This window comes from Manihot esculenta, chromosome 5 (assembly GCF_001659605.2).
Source record: "Manihot esculenta cultivar AM560-2 chromosome 5, M.esculenta_v8, whole genome shotgun sequence".
NCBI lineage: Eukaryota > Viridiplantae > Streptophyta > Magnoliopsida > Malpighiales > Euphorbiaceae > Manihot > Manihot esculenta.
This window is the reverse complement of record NC_035165.2, coordinates 3379516-3398604: the sequence shown is the minus strand read 5'-3', so window position 1 is coordinate 3398604 and position 19089 is coordinate 3379516. Positions and strand designations below refer to the sequence as shown.

General features: G+C 30.3%; 2 protein-coding genes across 22 annotated transcripts; one reads left to right on the top strand and one right to left on the bottom strand.

Annotated features, from left to right (window-relative positions):
• The first annotated feature begins 4685 nt into the window (after positions 1-4685).
• On the top strand, positions 4686-8597 carry LOC110616349 (agamous-like MADS-box protein MADS3). Its single transcript, XM_021758746.1, has 8 exons — positions 4686-4867; positions 7220-7295; positions 7468-7529; positions 7613-7712; positions 7912-7953; positions 8079-8120; positions 8209-8345; positions 8457-8597. Exons 1-8 carry the CDS (start codon positions 4686-4688, stop codon positions 8542-8544), a joined length of 729 nt encoding a protein of 242 aa, XP_021614438.1. The 3' UTR covers positions 8545-8597.
• Positions 8598-9920: 1323 nt separating this feature from the next.
• Positions 9921-18551, bottom strand: LOC110614643 (MADS-box protein SOC1). Of its 21 annotated transcripts, none has more exons than XM_043956376.1 (9): positions 17992-18551; positions 17772-17796; positions 17584-17655; positions 17256-17503; positions 11729-11810; positions 11312-11373; positions 10988-11219; positions 10649-10690; positions 9921-10373 (listed from the first exon to the last, which is right to left on the bottom strand). In XM_043956376.1, the coding sequence occupies exons 4-9, from the start codon at positions 17435-17437 to the stop codon at positions 10236-10238; spliced, it is 738 nt and encodes a 245-aa protein (XP_043812311.1). In that variant the 5' UTR covers positions 17438-17503; positions 17584-17655; positions 17772-17796; positions 17992-18551; the 3' UTR covers positions 9921-10235. The 21 variants fall into 21 exon arrangements, with proteins under 21 accessions (XP_043812311.1, XP_043812310.1, XP_021611935.1 ...); XM_043956375.1 differs by having other exon boundaries at positions 17256-17469; XM_021756243.2 differs by having other exon boundaries at positions 17256-17463; positions 17584-17633; positions 17992-18549.
• Between the last annotated feature and the right edge of the window lie 538 nt (positions 18552-19089).

Below are 19089 nucleotides of genomic sequence, written 5' to 3'. Positions count from 1 at the left end.
TATGTCATTATCACATATTATTGCTTTTACTAGATAAATAAATAAGTAAAGCTTTAGAGATTTTTCCAACGTGTTTAAATATGAGTAATAAACTAACGCAGTTTCTGTGATAACTTCACGAAAATTACATATTTTTATTATAAATTTAAGTAAAATAATATTTTTTTTGTAAAGTAATTATTTCACGAAAAATATATTAAATTAACGAAAATTAATGTTTTAAATATGTAAATATATTTTTATACAAAATTAATATAAGAAAATTCATATTAAATTAATAATAATATTTTATTCTATTAACTATATAAAAACATTATTATCTTTGTATTTTAAAAATGTTAATATTTCTTATAAAATGTAATTATTTTTTATTAATTTAATATTTTTCAAAAAATAATTACTTTATATAAATATATATCACTGCTTATAAATTTATTAAATATACAATATAAATATTATAAAGTTAAAATTTTTTATTTTTTTAAAAAAATATTATATTTCTACGTACGTTCTTCAAAGTTATTTTCGAGTACAATATATTTTCTGTATGCAATTAATTATAAAAAAATTAATTCACTTTATAAAAATTAAAGTAAAATATATATAAATTTTTCATGGAATATAAATTATATAATTATTTAATGGGACAAAGTAATATTTCATTTTGTTTCAAACAAAATAACAATGGAAGCCACCATAGGTTAAACATATAATTAATTTCTAAAGTTGAGGGATCGTGTAAAGTAAACTTTTTTTATCAAGAAAGAAATCGATGAAGGAATATAAAATTATTTAAGTTAAAAATGAATTTGATGGAATTGATAGCATACCAATTTAATATTTCATAATTATCTTTTAGATTAGTGGATTATATCTTTTATATATTTAATTAATTTTTAATTTATAAGAATTAATATTTATATTTAGACAGTTCTCGACGCTCTAGTCTAAACTTATATTTTTTATATTATATAATAGTTAAGTTCATAAAGATTCAAATCAAGAAATATATCTTCTTTTATAGTATTACAACGGTAATAATACAATTTCTCTTCTCCTCTTCTTTTTCTATAATTTTCTTTTCTTTCCTTCATTATTCGTAATGGCCGAAAAAATTCATTTAATTACTGTGATTACCAATATCAAGGCAACTATTCCTCTCACGCTGGATTATGAGTCTGCTCAATACAATAATGGGACAACATTGTTTACAATCTATGCTAAAGCTGCACTCACCTAAAATCACATTGATCCACCTACAGTCGTTGCTCCAGTGACCAATCCAATTGACCAGACTCAATGGAATCGAATTAACAATATTATTCGTCAATAGATTTATGAAACTATCTTTAATGATCACTTAAATACCATTATCAATTGGAATGACATGACTGCCGAAGCTTGGAACTGATTGGCAGATCTATTTCGAGACAACAAAACCTTTAGAGCCATTCATCTAGAGACTGAATTTGTAAATATCAATTTACGTGATTTTCCTTATATAAAGGCATATACTCGTAGTCTCAAGGTTTTAGCTGATCAATTAGCTAATGTTGGAGCTAAAGTTTTTGACCAAATAATGGTTCTACGTCTACTCACTGGTTTGACCGATGCATGTGATGGCTTTGTAACAATGGTTCAAAATAAGTTTCCTTTGCCCACGTTCGTCCAAGCACGGTCTATGTTACTGTTGGAAGAGATCACCAAGGCTGAATGAGCAAAAATTGAAGCAAGTTCAACTTCTGCCTTGTTAATGAAATCCATTAACAATACTGATAATGTTGATGGACGACGCGAAAATCACCATCATCAATAACAATTCCAGCAATAACAACAGTTTTGAAATTATCCTCTCTTAAGTGGATGGTATCCTCAACCTTGGGCAACACCTCCATGCCTTTATCCCACCACTCCTTGGGTTAGTCAACAACCGCCAATGGCCAGCCAGCAGGGAGTGCTAGGTGCTCAACCATCTCATCTTTCTACATTGTCACTCCGGCTCAAGCATTTATGCATAAGACAATGACCACTCTTTCTTTGAAACAGCCAGAAGAAAATTGGTATATGGACACTGAAATTGCATCGCACATGACTACCACTCTAGGTACTCTCACATCTTACTCTAATTTAAGCCAAAATGAAGGGATAATTGTTGACAATAGTAGTATGATTCCAATTCGAGGTTATGGTAATGCTTCCCTAATTCATACAAACCCCTTATTAAAGCTCACCAATGTTTTACATGATCTTAAATTAATTAAAAACCTTATTTCGGTATGTAAACTTACTATCAATAATAACCCAATGACTGTCCTAAATGACCCAAATTGGAAAAATGCTATATTGGATAAATATAAGGCTCTAATTAACAATAAGATGTGGGACTTAGTACCTCATCCATCTTATGTGAATATAATTCGGTCTTTGTGGATTTTTGTCATAAATAGAAATCTGATAGTTCTTTTGAGAGGTATAAAACCCGTCTTGTAAGTGATGGTGGGTCACACGAGAAGGAATTGACTGTAAGGAGATATTCAGTCCTACTGTCAAACCGACAACTATTTGAGCAGTTCTTAGTATTGCCTTATCTAAATCTTGATTTATACATCAGTTGGACGTCAAAAATGCATTTTTGCACGAAAAATTGAATGAAATTGTTTATATGCACTAACCTATGGGTTTTACAGATTCTGCTTGGCCCGATCATATTTGCTTGTTATGTAAATCTCTATATGGTCTTAAGTAGGCTCTTCGAGCATGGTATCAACGGTTTACTAATTTTGTTGCTACTATTGATTTTACTTACAACAAATCTGATCACTTTCTTTTTATATATTGCAATAATACTGACATTGCATATATATTATTGTATACTGATGATATCATACTTACAGTCTCTTTTGATACTCTTTGGTGTTTTATTATATATCTTCTCAATGCAGAATTTGCTATGAAAGACTTGGGTCAATTGAATTATTTTCTGGGTATTGCAGTCACTCACACCAAATCTAGTCTTTTTCTCTCTCAACAAAAATATGCAGAAGCCATATTAGAAATGGCAGGAATGAGTTTATGCAAGCTTAGTTTAACTCCCGTCGACACCAAAGGGAAGCTAAATGCAAAATCTGAGCGTGCTTATGATGATCCGATGAAATATCGTCGATTAGTTGGTGCTCTACAATATCTTACCTTCATACAGCCAGATATCTCTTACACCGTTCAACAGGTCTACTTATTTATGCATGCTATGAAAGTTGAACACATGGAGGCTTTAAAACGCATTCTTCGGCATATACGAGGTATGATTGATTATAGAATGCACTTGTATAAGTCTTTGATTCAGACTCTTTTATCGTATTCAGATGCAGATTGGGGTGGATGTCCTGATACTCGACGATTCACCTCCGGGTATTGTGTATTTCTTAGAGATAACCTTATTTCTTGGTCCTCAAACGACAACCTATAGTCTATAAGTCTAGTGCTGAAGCTGAATGTAAGGGTATTGCTAATATTGTTTCTAAATCCTTTTGGATTCGGAATCTTCTTCTTGAACTCCATTGTCCTATCCAAAAAGCAACTTTTGTTCACTGTGACAATATTAGTGCGATATATTTAACGGAAAATCTAGTTCAACATCAACGCACTAAACATATTGAAATGAACATTCATTTTATCCGTGAGAAGGTCCAAAAGGGAGAGGTGCGTGTTATTCATGTCCTCTCTCGTTATCAAATTGCTTATATATTTACGAAAGGTCTTCCACGCATGTTATTTGATAATTTTCAGGACAGCCTTAACATTCGTCCTCCTCCTGCTCAGACTGTGGGGGTGTGATAGAATTGATAGCATATCAATTTAATATTCCATAATTATCTTCTATATTAGTTGCTCATATCTTTTGTATATTTAGTTAGTTTCTAATTTATAGTAATTAATATTTATATTTAGACAGTTGCCAACCCTCTAACTTAGGATTATACTTTTCTATATTATATAACAGTTAGGTTTGTAAAGATTCAAATCAAGGAACATATACTCTTTTAGAATTTCACTTAACAATATATCAAAATTTATTCTTACATCTCTCCATAAAAAGTACTTAATAAAATAAAAATGAGAATTTTTGCAGTTTTTTTCCTCCTCTCTTTGTAATTTTTATTTTTATGACATAATTTTTCGCTCTAAAATTTTCAGATTTGATTTGATTCGAAGATCTTCATTACAAGGACCTTAATACGCTCTTGAACTCTTTTTCTTATTTTTCAAGTCTCCCTTCCAAAATTAACAATTGTACAACCCGTTCAATAAAGTAAAAAAGAAAAATCTTCATCACCATATAAATAGTATAGGCATAGAGAAATGTTTTTTTTTTTGGACAAACGCATAGATAAAAGGTTTAGCTAAAATTAAAATGGAAGAAGAAAAAAGAATAAGAAAAAAAAGAGAAATTATAGTTTTCCATTCTATTGTAAAAGAAGATGTGGTGTGCCATATCCATACACGAAAGAGGACTCTTAACTGCCACTTCTGACGGACAAAGCAATTATACATCATCTCACCACCTGTGTCTCTACTTGTGTAGTAAAACCAAATCTCCCACCACCACCCACAACAAGACACGGCGGTTACAGTACCTATACTTGTCATATAATTAATTCAACACCACCACACACCCACACAACAGAATGGGGAGAGGAAGACTCGAGCTGAAGAGAATAGAGAACAAAATCAACCGTCAGGTCACCTTCTCCAAAAGAAGGAATGGATTGTTGAAGAAAGCTTATGAGCTCTCTGTGCTTTGTGATGCTGAAGTTGCCCTTATCGTTTTCTCTAGTCGGGGCAAGGTCTATGAATTTGGCAGTGCTGGGTATGTTTCCTTCTCTTGAATCCTTGATCCTTGTTTCCTCTGTTGGTCTGCCTGATTCATCATCTTTTTAACTCATATTTTCTTGTATATTTAGCTTTTCCTTGTTGGTTTCCATGGCGGTTTCGAGTTAAGTTCATAAAGTAGTCCTCTTTTTTCCCATGTTCATAACCTAACTAGCCTGCTAATTTCCCACTCTTGTTTTGATATGTTCTCTTCTTTGTTTTGGCATTTTTACATTTTTCGTTTTAAGTTTCTGCCTCCGTATTCTTGTCAAGAAAAAATGCTTTCTTTTCTTCATCACTCAAGGCTTCTGTGATCTATGCTTGTTTTCTCTTGTACTCTCTTCTCATTCTGACCACCTTTTTTCTGAAATCTCCAACTTTTCCCCCCGGTTCTTATGTTCCCATGATTTCTTTTGGGCTTTTGAGTCTCACGCATGTTTGGATCCAATGAAATTCCTAGATTTTCAGGTTTTTTCCAATGACAGATTGACACGTTTCATGATCCATGCTAAAACTCTGATAGATTTCGGTTTTGTTTGATTGAAAAGTGAATCTGCGATGCCATTACTTTTCCTTCACCTGAAAGAAAAACAAACTGTGATTTGAAATCAGCATTCTGTTTTGTAAAAGTCCAATCACTGACGGAGAATGCTTTCTGACCTCTGTGTAAGATCTAGGGTTTATTTCTTGTTCTTTCCTTTCTGCTTCTATATATCTTTTGGGTTTTTGTATGTTTTCTATCTCTAGTCAAAAGTTTGCCCTAATCAATCAGAAAGGTAGTTTTCACGTCTCTTTCTTTTTTTTGTCGAAGAGTTTTCATGTCTGTCTATCCTTTAATCTTCTGGTTTTACCAATGCTCTTATTCTCTTTCCTCATAATTAATTTGTGAGATGATTTTTTTTATGTATATAATTTTTCTTAAAAAGAGGCTCAAAGGTCAATTTTATTGCTTTTTATGTGTATTATAATTTTTATACCACAGATTTTTCCTATAAAATTTTCATAATAATATAAAAATAAAAAATATTACTAATAAAAATATAGCAATATAAAAAACCCATTAAAGGTACAAAAATTGAGGCTTGTTAAATTATATGACATTCTTATCATTTTAAAATACAAAATTAGCTAATATGTTAAGAAAAAATTTTAAAAAATATTTTTATTTATTATAAAAAGATTACTAATAATTTGAAAATTATGCATAATAATAATAATAATAATAATAATAATAATAATAATAATAATAATAATAAATATCTTTATAAAATTTTAGGCATATGAAATATATGTTAATATATATCATTAGTATTAAATCTAAAAGTTTTTTTTTAAAATAGAAATTGAGAATCAGAAGAGTAGAAGTTGATACATCTTAGATTTATTCAAATGCACTTATTACTAAATTAAATCTGTGAGTGGTAAATTTAAAAATTAAAAAGTCAATTAATTATTATATATATATAATTATTTTATATTAATTTACGTAACATGTGTTAACTATATTAAAAACTTGTGGCAAACGAGAAAAATTAGACTGATTCGCATATTGTAAAATATATAAACGTTAAATAAAAACAATATTATTTATATTTTCTATAAAAAAATTAACATAACAAGCTTTTATATATATATTATGTATATATTTTGTTTAGGATCTTCAACTATTAAAATAAAAAATTCTTCTCTTCAGCTGGAAAAAATATTTATCCTATATTTGCATCCTTAATTGTTTAAGAGAATTGGGAGAAAAAAAATAAAGTGGGAAAATGAAGAGAAAAGAAAAGAAACGAAATTTGACCCATTTCAAAAAAAAAAAAAACGAAATTTGATGTACTTTATATTGTTTGGATAGATAGATGGTTTAGAGGAGAAATTAAAATTTTCTCTTAAAAGAAAGAAAAGCATTTAGATGTTTTATGTCTATTTTCTTTTATTTTGAAGAAAATATTTTAGGATATTTGTAAACAAATTTGAATACATAATTTCTTCTCTTTTTCTCTTACTTCTCCTCTCATGTCCAAATAAGAAAAAAAATTTGAGCAATTTTGTTTCTTTTTTCTTTCTCTTCTCTCTATTTCTCTCAATCCAAACAAAACATTAAGTTTGACATCTCTAAGTTGAGAAAGAAAATAATGGTAACCTTGCCATTTTTTACTTAAAAGAAAAAAATAAAAATAAAAAATTATTAATTTATGTCAAAAATATACTATTGTAACTAATAAATTTTAGTATATATGAATTTTACTATATTTTAAATAAAATTTACCATATTTTTTTTATGATACATCTTCTGTTTATATTACCATAGAAATCAAATTTCATATCAACATTTAACTTGTATCGGCAGTACAACCAAAACCCTTGAGCGGTATCAACGCTGCTGCTTCACTCCCCAAGGTAACAGCATTGAACGCGAAACACAGGTTTGTCTTTGATAAAATTTCTTATTCAAATTTTCAGACCTTTATACTAATGCACTTAATTAACTTGTCATTTTGTTAAGACAGAAATGGATAATTTTTTTTTTCTTGAAAAAAAAAGTAAGTTAATTGGGTTGGTGTGATTTGATTTCTTGTTTTTGGGTCATAAATGCAGGGTTGGTATCAAGAGTTAACAAAGTTAAAGGCAAAATATGAATCTCTTCAACGTACTCAAAGGTTACTAGACGTGTATTTCTCTCATTGTTGTATTGGAGAATTTGTATGGAATATACAATAACAGTGATTTGATGTTCTTTAAGGCATTTGCTTGGGGAAGATCTCGGGCCGCTGAGTTTGAAGGAACTGCAAAATCTTGAAAAGCAGCTTGAAGGAGCTCTTGCACTAGCTAGGCAAAGAAAGGTACTTCTTCATGCCTTCATGCATGAAATTGTCATCATCTTCTGTCCTCTAAGACTAAAAGGTGACTTGCTTCTTGACTTGTGCTCATGACATGTGTAATATGAATACTACTAGTTGGAAATTATCTATCTCCTTTCAAATGGATAACATCCATGTCGAATGAACTGCAAGACTTAACTTAATTTGTTCTTAATTGTAGACACAGATTTTAATAGAGCAAATGGAAGATCTCCGCAAAAAGGTATGTAAATTCACAAAAATGATGCGAGGGGAAAATAGCAGGAGATTTATGCATTCATGTACAAAGATATATATGGATTTTTTTTTTCTTTTAAATGATTGCCACCTTCTGCTCTAATTTGACAGGAGCGTCACCTTGGGAACTTAAACAAGCAACTTAAATTGAAGGTTAAGCTTAAGATTGTGACTAATAATCAGCGTTATTATCATCCTTGCAAAGTTCTAATTTTACCATCTTTATATGTTTGTTTATCAGCTGGACGCAGAAGTACAAAGTCTAGCCCTCCAAGACCTATGGAACTCTGGTGCAGCAGATGGACATAGCAACTTTGCTTTGCATGCTCCTCAATCCAACCACCTGGACTGCGAGCCTGGACCCGTCCTACAAATAGGGTACTCTCCTAGTTTAGCCGACCAAATTGGAAACATAATGCTAAAGAGAGAACAAAAAATAAATAAAAAAGGATTACTAAAACAAGCTTAATTTTTGGTGTTTAAAAACAGGTACCATCACTTTGTTGAAGCTGAAGGATCTTCTGTTCCAAGAAGCATGGTGAGTGAGACTAACTTCGAGCGGGGATGGGTCCTTTGAACAGTAGTTGATCCTACATCTACATATGTTTGATTAAAGTCTAAATGGTTTCTGTCTCGTTATTTATATATACTCTGATGTGTAAGAGAATGATATTAAGACTGGAAATTCTTAAAAATTTCCACTAGATTGCAAGTAAATTTTTGAGCTTTTGCTTTCATTTATGTTGGTTCTTTCTACACAGTTGAGAAATGGGATATTTTATGAAAATTTTCATATAAAATGAACTAATTGCAGTCTTAATCTTCCTTATTTTATTCCATTTTTTAAAAGTTTGACTCAATAAGAGATTATCTTAAAAATAAAATAAAATAAAATAGGTTATGTTAATGAATTTATATTTTAATTATAACATAAAAAATGAAAATAAACAATATTTGAAACTGTTAAAAATGAAAAGATATAAAAAATTACGAAGATGAAAGGGTATATAAATATGAATATTAAGATTAATGATTGTGAAGCGAGCCTCACATGACTTCGAAGTTTCCGTATCTTTCCAAAAACAGAATCCGATAGCAGAGGAGCACCCAAAAGATAATCGAGTTTCCCGGACGGTAGGATTCTGAGGAAGCAGAGAATTGAGTATTTAGAAAAGAATCCAAAGGTGTTAGCAGGAATTGAAGCAGACTAAGCACAAGATGGCAAACAAAGAGTGAAGCAGTAGGCACGTAATATTTAGAGCTTATATAATGGTATCATTCATGAAGAAATGGACCTTAACGTTCAGTTCTATGTTCGATCCTGTAGGTTGTTGCTTTCCTTTCAAGCTTGAGAGCTTCATCCTCGAAGAAGTTGTCTCAGAGTCATTTACACACCAATCTTTGAATTTGTTGAATTATCACTTACTAAACTGCAACTGTGAATTTTCAATATATTTTAATCCTCAATCTGCTGCATTATTTACTATTGTTGAGTTCCAGTTGTGTTGGGCTTCAAAGATTTCTAGTTCAAAGCAAATATTTTTTCCCCTTACCTTTACTCGTCTATAGACCGCTTCTCAAGGTAATTGTTTGGTTTCAGTCAGTCTTGGTCAATTTTGTTCCTACCCATTTTGATTCTCAAGATAATCCCATTGCTGATACGCTTCTCCATGTAAAATCTTGTGACCAAGAATGCTATATTCCAATTTCCAGAACATGTGAAGCCTCTGATAATTCTTTTGCTGTTTGCATTTTAAGTTGCAATAGGTTTATCACTTCATTGTCATAACTGACAGCTGATATGCCATTTCGTTTGTCTTTTTTTCTGGTGCAGGCAAGTGTAAATTAAGATGATTTAGGCTTTTGTTTGGGCTGAAAAAACTTTTAAGCATTCAGATAAGTTGTACAAGGTTGAATTTTTACTTTTTCTGATCTATGGTATGGGGATATTAATAAGTTAAAATAAGAAGGCCCTCGCCATCTCTCGTCATTGATACTGCATTAGTGCAATTACAACTTGTTCAAATATCAAGATGTCTAAGATGCATGGCACCAGTACTACTCAAATTGCAGAAAACTGCCATAACTTGTCCCTTAAATAAAAATTTAAGTAGATAGCTCCTATCTTTAAGTTGATGAAGTTTCTTCAACAAATAACATATATTACTACAGTTACCCTTATTGTTGCTTGCTGCTAGATGGCGATATGTACATATATATATATATATATATCTTATATTGCATGGCTTTGCTCACCATTCATCATTTTCATTGGAGAAGGCGCTGGGTTCTGGTTTCTGGCGGTCCAATGAAAAGTTCAGTTTCCACATCTGAAACTGGGCTACGTTCTTCACAGGCTCTACTTTCTTCCACCATTTTCAGGCCTTGCCATTTATGGGCACCGCACTGCATAATGGAAAATTAATGGTTTACACTGCTGTTTCCACAAAGTTATCGGGGCGGTTTGATTGTTAAATCTAATCAAAATGCAAATACTAATATGAGTATAGACAAAAATACATAATATAATGATTGTTAAATCCGTTCTCGTATGAGCTCGAGCTTTGCCTTACCCTTCCAAAAGCCTTTCTTTTTCAATTCTCATTTTCTCTTCTGGTGGCAAATTAAAATGATGAAGCAGTAAATAATTAATAATGACAATGATGATATTAAATGCTAACCTTTTCAGACAACTTTGCATTTTCATCTTCCAATTGTTTCTCCTGAAAAAGGCAACAAGTTATGACTTGGTTGAAACTCCTGGGAAATCTTACAACAAGCAAAGTTATTTCCTTGGGAAAGAAAATTTAGGTTCATGATCATATAAGACCACTTTTTTAGGGTCTGAACACGATGGCCTTCTCTATCTCTGCATAAATCCATTCTCGTAATACCTTTTTTCTTATAAGCATGAGAGATTTTTATTAGAAATAAGCGTCTCTCAATACCTTATTCTTAAATTCTTTGCCAAAATTAACCATAAACTTCTCTTTAGTTACCAGTTCTTGGAATTTAAGTACCTTTTCTTTTAGTCGCTCAATCTGTTCTTTAAAAACCTGATTCTGAACATGAGAAAAAAAAATGCATCTTAGACCATGCAAGTTCCCTGAAGATTTTAAGCAAAAACACATGGAATGGTGTTTTTGAGGAACCTTTCTAGCTCTGATGTTGCTTACGCTCCTCTCCAGCTGTTGTTCTATCTGCTGTAGTTCTTCAATTGTGCAGGCACCCAAACCTTCTCCCAGTAGTTTCCTGAGGCATTTAAATTACTGATCTTTAAAATGATCTCCAAAAACATGAGAAAGAAGGAAGGAGCACAAAGGGTTTAAACTAGGCCTTTGTACCTTTTTGCAATTTCAAGGAGCTCTATCTTCTTCACCATGTTCGTTGCTTCCGTCTTCAGTAGCTGCCATTTCAAATTTAAGAGTGAGAAAAGTAAGAGACGATAAAAGTTTGTGCACATAAATATTCTTTGGGGGTGGGGGTGGGGGTGGTTGGGGGTGGGGGTGGGGGGAGTGGGGTGAAGGTGGGGAGATAAAGTAAGTTTTGAGTAGAGTACATTATGTCAGTAATAAGTAATTTCTTATATGAAGCAAGATCTAGTTTCTCATCAGAATGAACATATTATGCAAATCAAATAAAGCCGTGTACAGTTTTGGATAGAAGATGAAGATGCTTGAAACACTCATTTGATGCTGAAAAACGAGAGATAGAGATACATAAATTGGTAGAGATAGATGGAAAGGAAAATAAAGATTAACCAGCATGTCTTCTTCAGATGTTTGCTTGTTGATTTTGGTGTCTTTCACATGTCTACGATAACGTTCAATTGTCTCCTGCATGCTGAAACCCAGTAATAACACAATGAAGGAGAATTCATTTATGATTTATTCAAATAATAACAAAGGAACAAAAAAGACTTGTCACTTTCAGCAGAAAGACACAAATCCTCCACCAAGCAAACAGCACAGGGGTCACCACCATCAGAGACAATGGCGGCCAACAAGTCAGCAAATCCTTAATTTAACAAATTACAAAGATACTGATAAAAAAAATATGAATAATTCTTAGTTAAAGAGAATCTATATAGATTCATAATCTAAATATATAGAGTTTTATATGAATTAGCATGTAATTTAACTATAAATTCACATGAATTCAATATAGATAAATATTTTCGAAAAGACATATACTATATTAAGAGAGATATATTATATTAAGAAAATAAATAAACACAAACAAATACATTTTTGAGATATAATAAAATAAATAAACACAAACAAATACATTTTTGAGACCTTTAGACAACGATCACTGAATAAAGATTATCTCAATTTTCCTAATAAAATATGACTTTTTCCGTTTCGCAATCAAAATTATTTAATAGTTCTAAGCTAGTATATATTATCCCATATGAAAATCATTTCCACCCACTTTTGCATTAGTCGGGTGATAATAACATAAAATAATAATGTAGAACGTAAATCAATTAATTCCATTATTTATTATTTGAATTCAATAACAAATAGTGATAATACAAAATATTGAATGTAATATTCAGCTGTTTGATGTGAAAAGAGTCCCACATGGCCAAATTACAAATTCAATTGGTAATATATAAATATTGACTTAATACTACTAAATAATTTGGATTAACTATTTTGGACTAAATGAAAAGTAGGTCTAAAAGTTATTTGGATCAGTTTACACCGGGCTGTTTTATTAAATGTATCTAGACTCGTAGAAAAAATTATAAAAATGTAGATAGTGAATAAGTTGAGGTGTATGATATTCTAATTTCTAACTCCAAATTGACATCTAAATATCTCCCAAACTTCAAATTTATAGAGGAACACAATATCCTCAATATGGTAAAAGTTCTAAAAATATTGTTATTGAAGAAGGAATAAGAAGAAGCAAGTGAATGGTGAAAATTCCGAACAAATTAGCAAATTATCCCTTCCCAAGTTTCAACTATCTAACAATCATTTTAAAATCAACTCCTCCATTAATAATCTCCACAACGCTAAGGCCTTGTTTAATTTCAAGTAAATAGACTAAGGAAGTAAAATTTTCTAAAACATTGCAAAAACCTATTTTGTTTAGTATTATATTTTATAGGGTAATTTAAGGAACACTCCTGAGATTTGACAAAACCCATACTCACTAAATTTTTTATAACACTTTAGTCCAACATTTAAAATTAATGTAACCAAGTGCTCCTATTAATTAGAGAGTGAAGCTACCGTTACTTTAAAAAGAAATTATTAATTTACTTTTTAACTAAAAAAAAGACTTTAAATTAAATCTTCCATAAACGATGTGAAATGTCAAAAATCTAATAAACTTAAGAAGTGAAAACATCTCTATTCCTTTGATTTCCTTTTCATGCCCAACTAAATTGTCCTCTCCATGGACTCTTAGTGCCATGCACCGTGAGCAATCTAAAGGTCTGTCACCGTTGGTTTCTTCGCTCCCAGCGTCTTCATGCCGGAATGATCTCAATCAAGCACACCAGTCAATATATCCACTTTGCTACTAACAGTTTCTGACCTCTCTCCTTCTGATGCTAACTCAATCTCTCCCGTCATGATGTCCCATTGCATCAGGCCTCTGCCCCTTTGTCTTCTCTATTGAGATTTATCCCTGTATGGCAACTATAACTCCCTCAGTTTCATTATGGCTTTCTCTCCTACTACTTTATTATTCTCAGATGATGTAGCTTGAGTGGGGAGGGGAGGAAGGACCGGAACCATATTGAATACTTTTTCTTGGGGAGAATTTGGTATGTCGACAATGAATAGTGTTCTGATGAGTGGATTGATGGTTGTGTCAATAGTCATTTTACCTCCTAGAAGTGTGTTGAGTTACTTAGGAGTACTGAATGGAGAATGAAATATATGAGTTGTATAGAACTTCTTCTAATCTTAAAACAGAATAGCTTTCAAAGATGTAAGAATAACTTTGCCAATATAATGATATACCTATCAAATTTTCTGATGAACAATTTTAAGATATTGGCATAATAGAATTCTGAGTTATTTTCTCTAGTAAATGTTCTTATATATGGGATAGGTATCGAAGGAAAACCATCAACTCTTTTTCTTCATTTAAGGGCATTTGGCCATTAATAAAAATATAATCTTCAGTAAATAGTCGATTCACAGCAATTTACTCTTTTTATTAATAAAAAGATCAATGTGTTAGACTAACTTGTTATCAAAGTTTAGTGAGAGATTATTTTATGGATTTTACCAAAGTTCAGGAGTATAAGAGATCTCATGTTCTACTCCTCGATCTCCATTTTAAAAAAAAAAAAAAAAAATCAAATAAGGCCTCAGATTTATTGGCTATAGCAACATGGAAATGCTGCTATAATTTGAACTTGAAGGAGTATGGAACAAGTTAGATTTGGTAGCTTTAGAGGGAGGCAGAATAAAGATTCCTCAGTTGGTGCAGGACTGCTAATTGTATGGCACAAAGCAAAGCAAACTAGCAAAGCAACCAAACGTACACTTAACTGATATCATATCATATCATTTATACACTTGTCAGTGATCTCATAGAGTCTTTTTACTTTCCTTTTTAAAAAAAAAAAAAAAAAAAAAATTGTCAAATTTGAAATCTTCAACTTTGTGTTTATGATAAAAACATTCAATCATTGCACTAATGAAATAAACTTGGTTCACAGATATAAATGTCACAAATAAATGATTGTAGAAGGGTTAGAATCAATACTATATACAAATACTGTAAATTATCAGTATTTGTATATGTTATCATAATTTTTTTTTTCAACGGATAAAAAATTTATTAAAATTATATTATTTATATATAATAAAAATTAAATTTTTTTTATAATAATTTTAAATTATTGTCCAATTAATCTTAATAATATTAAGATAATAATTTTATATTTACTCTTGAGATACTAAGTACCTAAAACCTAAAGAATAGCTTGACCATGTAATATTCTCAGATCGTTTAGTCATTGATTACCTATTCTAATGGCTCCTTAATTAAATTTTGGAGATTGAGATAAAAAGATTCATGGAAAGAAAAGTGCTATTTGTTGTTATATAATTTATTTGATTAAATAAATTATTTTTAGGTTTACATACTTAGAGTTATATGTTGTGATTATTTATCGACAATTTTTCTTAATTTTTAAGAAATTAAAGTCATTTTTGTTTCGTTGATGTAGGAAAATAACTCAACTTCTCTAATTTAGTTAAATTATTTTTTTTAAAAAAAATAAAGATAGAAAAAGTAAAACTCGAAATCTCACATATGTATTTAAATGCAATTACTTCCAAATTAAGTCAGTGAATGCTAATTAAATTATTTAAAAAGTGAATTTTACATAAAATAATTCATTTAAACCAAATAAAATTATAAGATAAATTATTTTAAATTTAATAAAATATATAAATAAATTTAAAAGAAATTTGCATTTTAATTTAAAATGAATTATAAACATGGCACTGTGGTCTAATGCAGTGAATAGCTAATAATTTGACCTGCATGAAATTTAATTGAGAGGAGTAGTGCCACATATATATTTATATTCTTACCCTCTTGTTTAGTATGATTTATTTTGTAAATAAATTTTTTTATAAAATTATATATAATTTTATTTTAAAAAAAATACAAATTTTAATTAAAAAAATAAATTCATTCATTTTAAATAATAAAATTAATAAAAAATTTAATTCTTGTAAAAATTCTTATTCCAAATAAAGGATTAAGATTTTAAATTAGAATATTGACAAGAGTTAAATAAAAACAAAAGTTTAAGGATTGTAATTGATAATTACAAGAGCAAGGAATAATTAAAAAATGTTAAAAGGTTTTTTTTGGTCCATTCACAATTAATTATTTGCCAAAATTTGATTAAGTTATTTGATACTTAATATCAATTAATGAATTTTAAATTTATTTATTTTACTTATGAAAAGGTTTTTATACAAATAATTGCAAAGTTCAATTAATTAATTCTTTTTTTTATAATTTTCTTGTTTGAAATAGAGAAAAATAATTTTTTTAACATCAAAAATTTCTATCATATATAAATTCTATAAGAATTCACTTAATTTTTTATATATATATATAAAATCATTCATGCGAAAGGAGAGGATTAGAGTTTTACGATTGATTATATTCTAATATTAATTAATATTTTTATTATGGATTTTAAAACCTTAATTATAACCATCTTCATTAATTATATTATACTGTTAATGTTAACAATTCATCAATGTTTAAGTACATAATTTATAATCTAACATTTAGAAACAAAAAGCTAAATTAACAAGCTGAAAATCCTATTAATTATACAAAGAAAAAAAAAGATTATAAAATAAAATTATATGGGTAATTCAGGAAGATAATCAAATATTCCTTTTTTGGAAAAAAAAATCTTGAGAAAAATAAATAGTGGAAGATCTGCATTAAGAAATAAACATAATAAGTTCAAATTGTTATTAAGAGTTAAATCAAACAGTTAGGCATAATGGATTAATTACTATTCCTAGTCTAATCTCCTTTTTTTTAACCATTAATTTCCACTTTTCACAAATAAACAGTCGAACATGACTCCACTCTAATGGATTAAAGATGAAATCATCACTCCATTATTCATAGCAGATCACTCTATTTTTGGAAGCCAAAATAAAAAATAAAAAAATCAAAGCATGTTCAAGAATCCCATCAATCCCTCAAGGCCCCCACCCTCCCAATATTCTCCCTCTATCTTCCCTAATGTCAGTGTTTATCACAAGGACTATCTTCAACCTCAGTAACCTGTGAGTTAAGGACTCAGAGAAATTCAAAATCAAAGAAAGTACACCGTTCTTTTTGTTATTTTCCTGTCCAATTTGTTAGTTCTTTTAACCCTTTAATGGAAAATTTCAAAATTAACACCCATAAATTTTTAACAAGAAACCTACAGTCAAAGAGACAGTGAGGTTTCTTTCGTACATGCATGGGGTTTTTAAAACAAACAATTTTAATGGACAAGAACTTTCTTTAGAGGCTTGTACACGTCAAAGGGATCAGCGATGGAACCCAAGCTCTCAGCTTAAAGTGTATGTAGTCTGTAGGTGTATTCTGAGAAGCCGTACGTTTGAGAGAGAGAGAGAGAGAGAGAGAGAGAGAGCATAAAATAAGATCAAAGATTTTGATTTCTAAGGCGAGGATTCAGAAGTTGGAATGAAAAGAGAGGAGTAAATGAGAAGAGAAACATAACAAAATAGCAAATCCATGAAAGGAGGGGAAGAAAAAATTTACCTGGAGTTTGCAAATTCATAGAGCTTCCCTCTTGGAGAAAAGATGATAAGGGCAACCTCTGCATCGCAAAGAACAGAAAGCTCAAAGGCCTTTTTCAGCAACCCATTTCGCCGCTTGGAGAAGGTGACTTGCCTGCTTGTGGCGTTCTCTATACGCCTCATTTGAGTCTTTCCTCTCACCATCTCTTTATAGCCACCAGTAAATGAACCTCAACATGTAAACAAAATCTCAATTCAATTTGAAGCCATCTACATCGAAGAAAGAATGTGCGAATGGGAAAATGATATTCAAGTTCAAAAGAGAATGAGAAAATCTGACAATATTATACCAGAAAGCCTCTTTAGGTGAAGACGAGAAGAAGCTCAGAAATCTAAGAATCTGTGAGCAAAGACCAGAAACCCTGCCACCGTGTTAAGAGTTGCGATGAATTGGATTCAGGAATACTAGACACGACGCTGTTAAATGCAAATCAAAAACCAGAGGGAAGATTCATATGATGAAGTGAGAGAAACTCACCAAAAAGCAGGAAACCCCAGAAAAGCTTTTGAGGATAAGATGAAGATGACCCCCCCCCCCCCAAAAAAAAAAAAAAAAAAAGGAATATAAGGAAATCTTAGGATTCTTATCAAGACCCAGAAAACCAATAAGATTTTATTGAGAAAGACAAGGCAAACAACAAGAAATGATTTTCAATTCCATTTAGAAAAGATCCAAAAGGGAGATTTAGAAATCTTACCAAATAGGCAAAAAAATCCAGAAAGCCTGTAGTAGATAGGAGCAAATAGATTCCAAAACAAGAAAGATAAAGCAAGAAGTAACTGAAAATCTGATGTTTGCAAGCAAAAACCAGACCAGAAAGTTACATATGTATACCTATTATACAGAGAAGAGGTAGCTGTTCATTTTTTTTTTTTGGTGATTGATTGATTCTAGGTTCTCTTTTTAGTCACAACCAAAGCAGCAAGAACCCACAAACAACGACCTTTCCTTATTCAAAGCTCCTGAAAGCCCACCCCCACCATTTAAAGAAACAATTTTTTTTTACCTTCATATCACTTCATTATTATAATTAACGAAAATATACTTATTCTATGTAAGAAACTTGTTTTGGTAAAACCCACGAAAATACCAAAAACAGCAAAATTAGATGAAAAAGGAAATCATAAAAGAAAAAGAAAAATCAACAGCTGTTAAGAGAGAGAAAAACTTGGATTGGATGAAAGAGAAGGAAAGTCCAGGTCCAGGAGAAAGAAAGGAAACGGTGGAAAGCTTTTGTTTATTTATTTTATTTATATCATGTGTTTGGGTTCCGCTGCATCGACAAGTGAAAAAAAAAAAAGAAAAAGATGGATATTGATATTGCACGATGAAAATAAAGAAAATAAAAAATATAGAAAATAGGGCTAAAACGAGGAGATGAAAACTGGGAAGAGATGGTACATAGTTAGAAACAGGTCTCTATCGTCCGTACAACAACGTACGCAAGAGAGCCAATCAGTTGCCGAAAACACACAGAGGTTGTAATTTCTGTCAAATGACAGAAGTTCCCTTCACATGGAGACAGGGCCTAATGGGCCCTTCCTTTCCCACTCACCTCCCTATTTCTTCTTTTTTCGTATTATTATTAACTTAAATCAGAATCATTAAAATTAAATTTATAAAAAAAAATATCTCTATTTTATGTATTGCATAAAATTAAATACTAAAATATTAAATAACATATTTTTTAAAATATTATAAATATTTTAATATATTTTTTAAATTAATAAATTTTTCTATATTATAAAATCAAAATAAAATTAAAATTATTAATTCCAACTCAATTAAGTCCTTT

What these genes read in the sequence shown, in the direction of transcription:
- LOC110616349 (XM_021758746.1), top strand. Translation starts at nt 4,686, where the DNA reads ATGGGGAGAGGAAGACTCGAGCTGAAGAGAATAGAGAACAAAATCAAC. An exon ending in TCTCTTCAACGTACTCAAAG is followed by an intron (nt 7,530 to 7,612) that starts GTTACTAGACGT and finishes ATGTTCTTTAAG; the next exon opens with GCATTTGCTTGGGGAAGATC. An exon ending in CACTAGCTAGGCAAAGAAAG is followed by an intron (nt 7,713 to 7,911) that starts GTACTTCTTCAT and finishes TCTTAATTGTAG; the next exon opens with ACACAGATTTTAATAGAGCA.
- LOC110614643 (XM_043956376.1), bottom strand. Translation starts at nt 17,437, where the DNA reads ATGGTGAGAGGAAAGACTCAAATGAGGCGTATAGAGAACGCCACAAGC. An exon ending in CATCTGAAGAAGACATGCTG is followed by an intron (nt 11,374 to 11,728) that starts GTTAATCTTTAT and finishes TTGAAATGGCAG; the next exon opens with CTACTGAAGACGGAAGCAAC. An exon ending in CTCCTTGAAATTGCAAAAAG is followed by an intron (nt 11,220 to 11,311) that starts GTACAAAGGCCT and finishes TAAATGCCTCAG; the next exon opens with GAAACTACTGGGAGAAGGTT.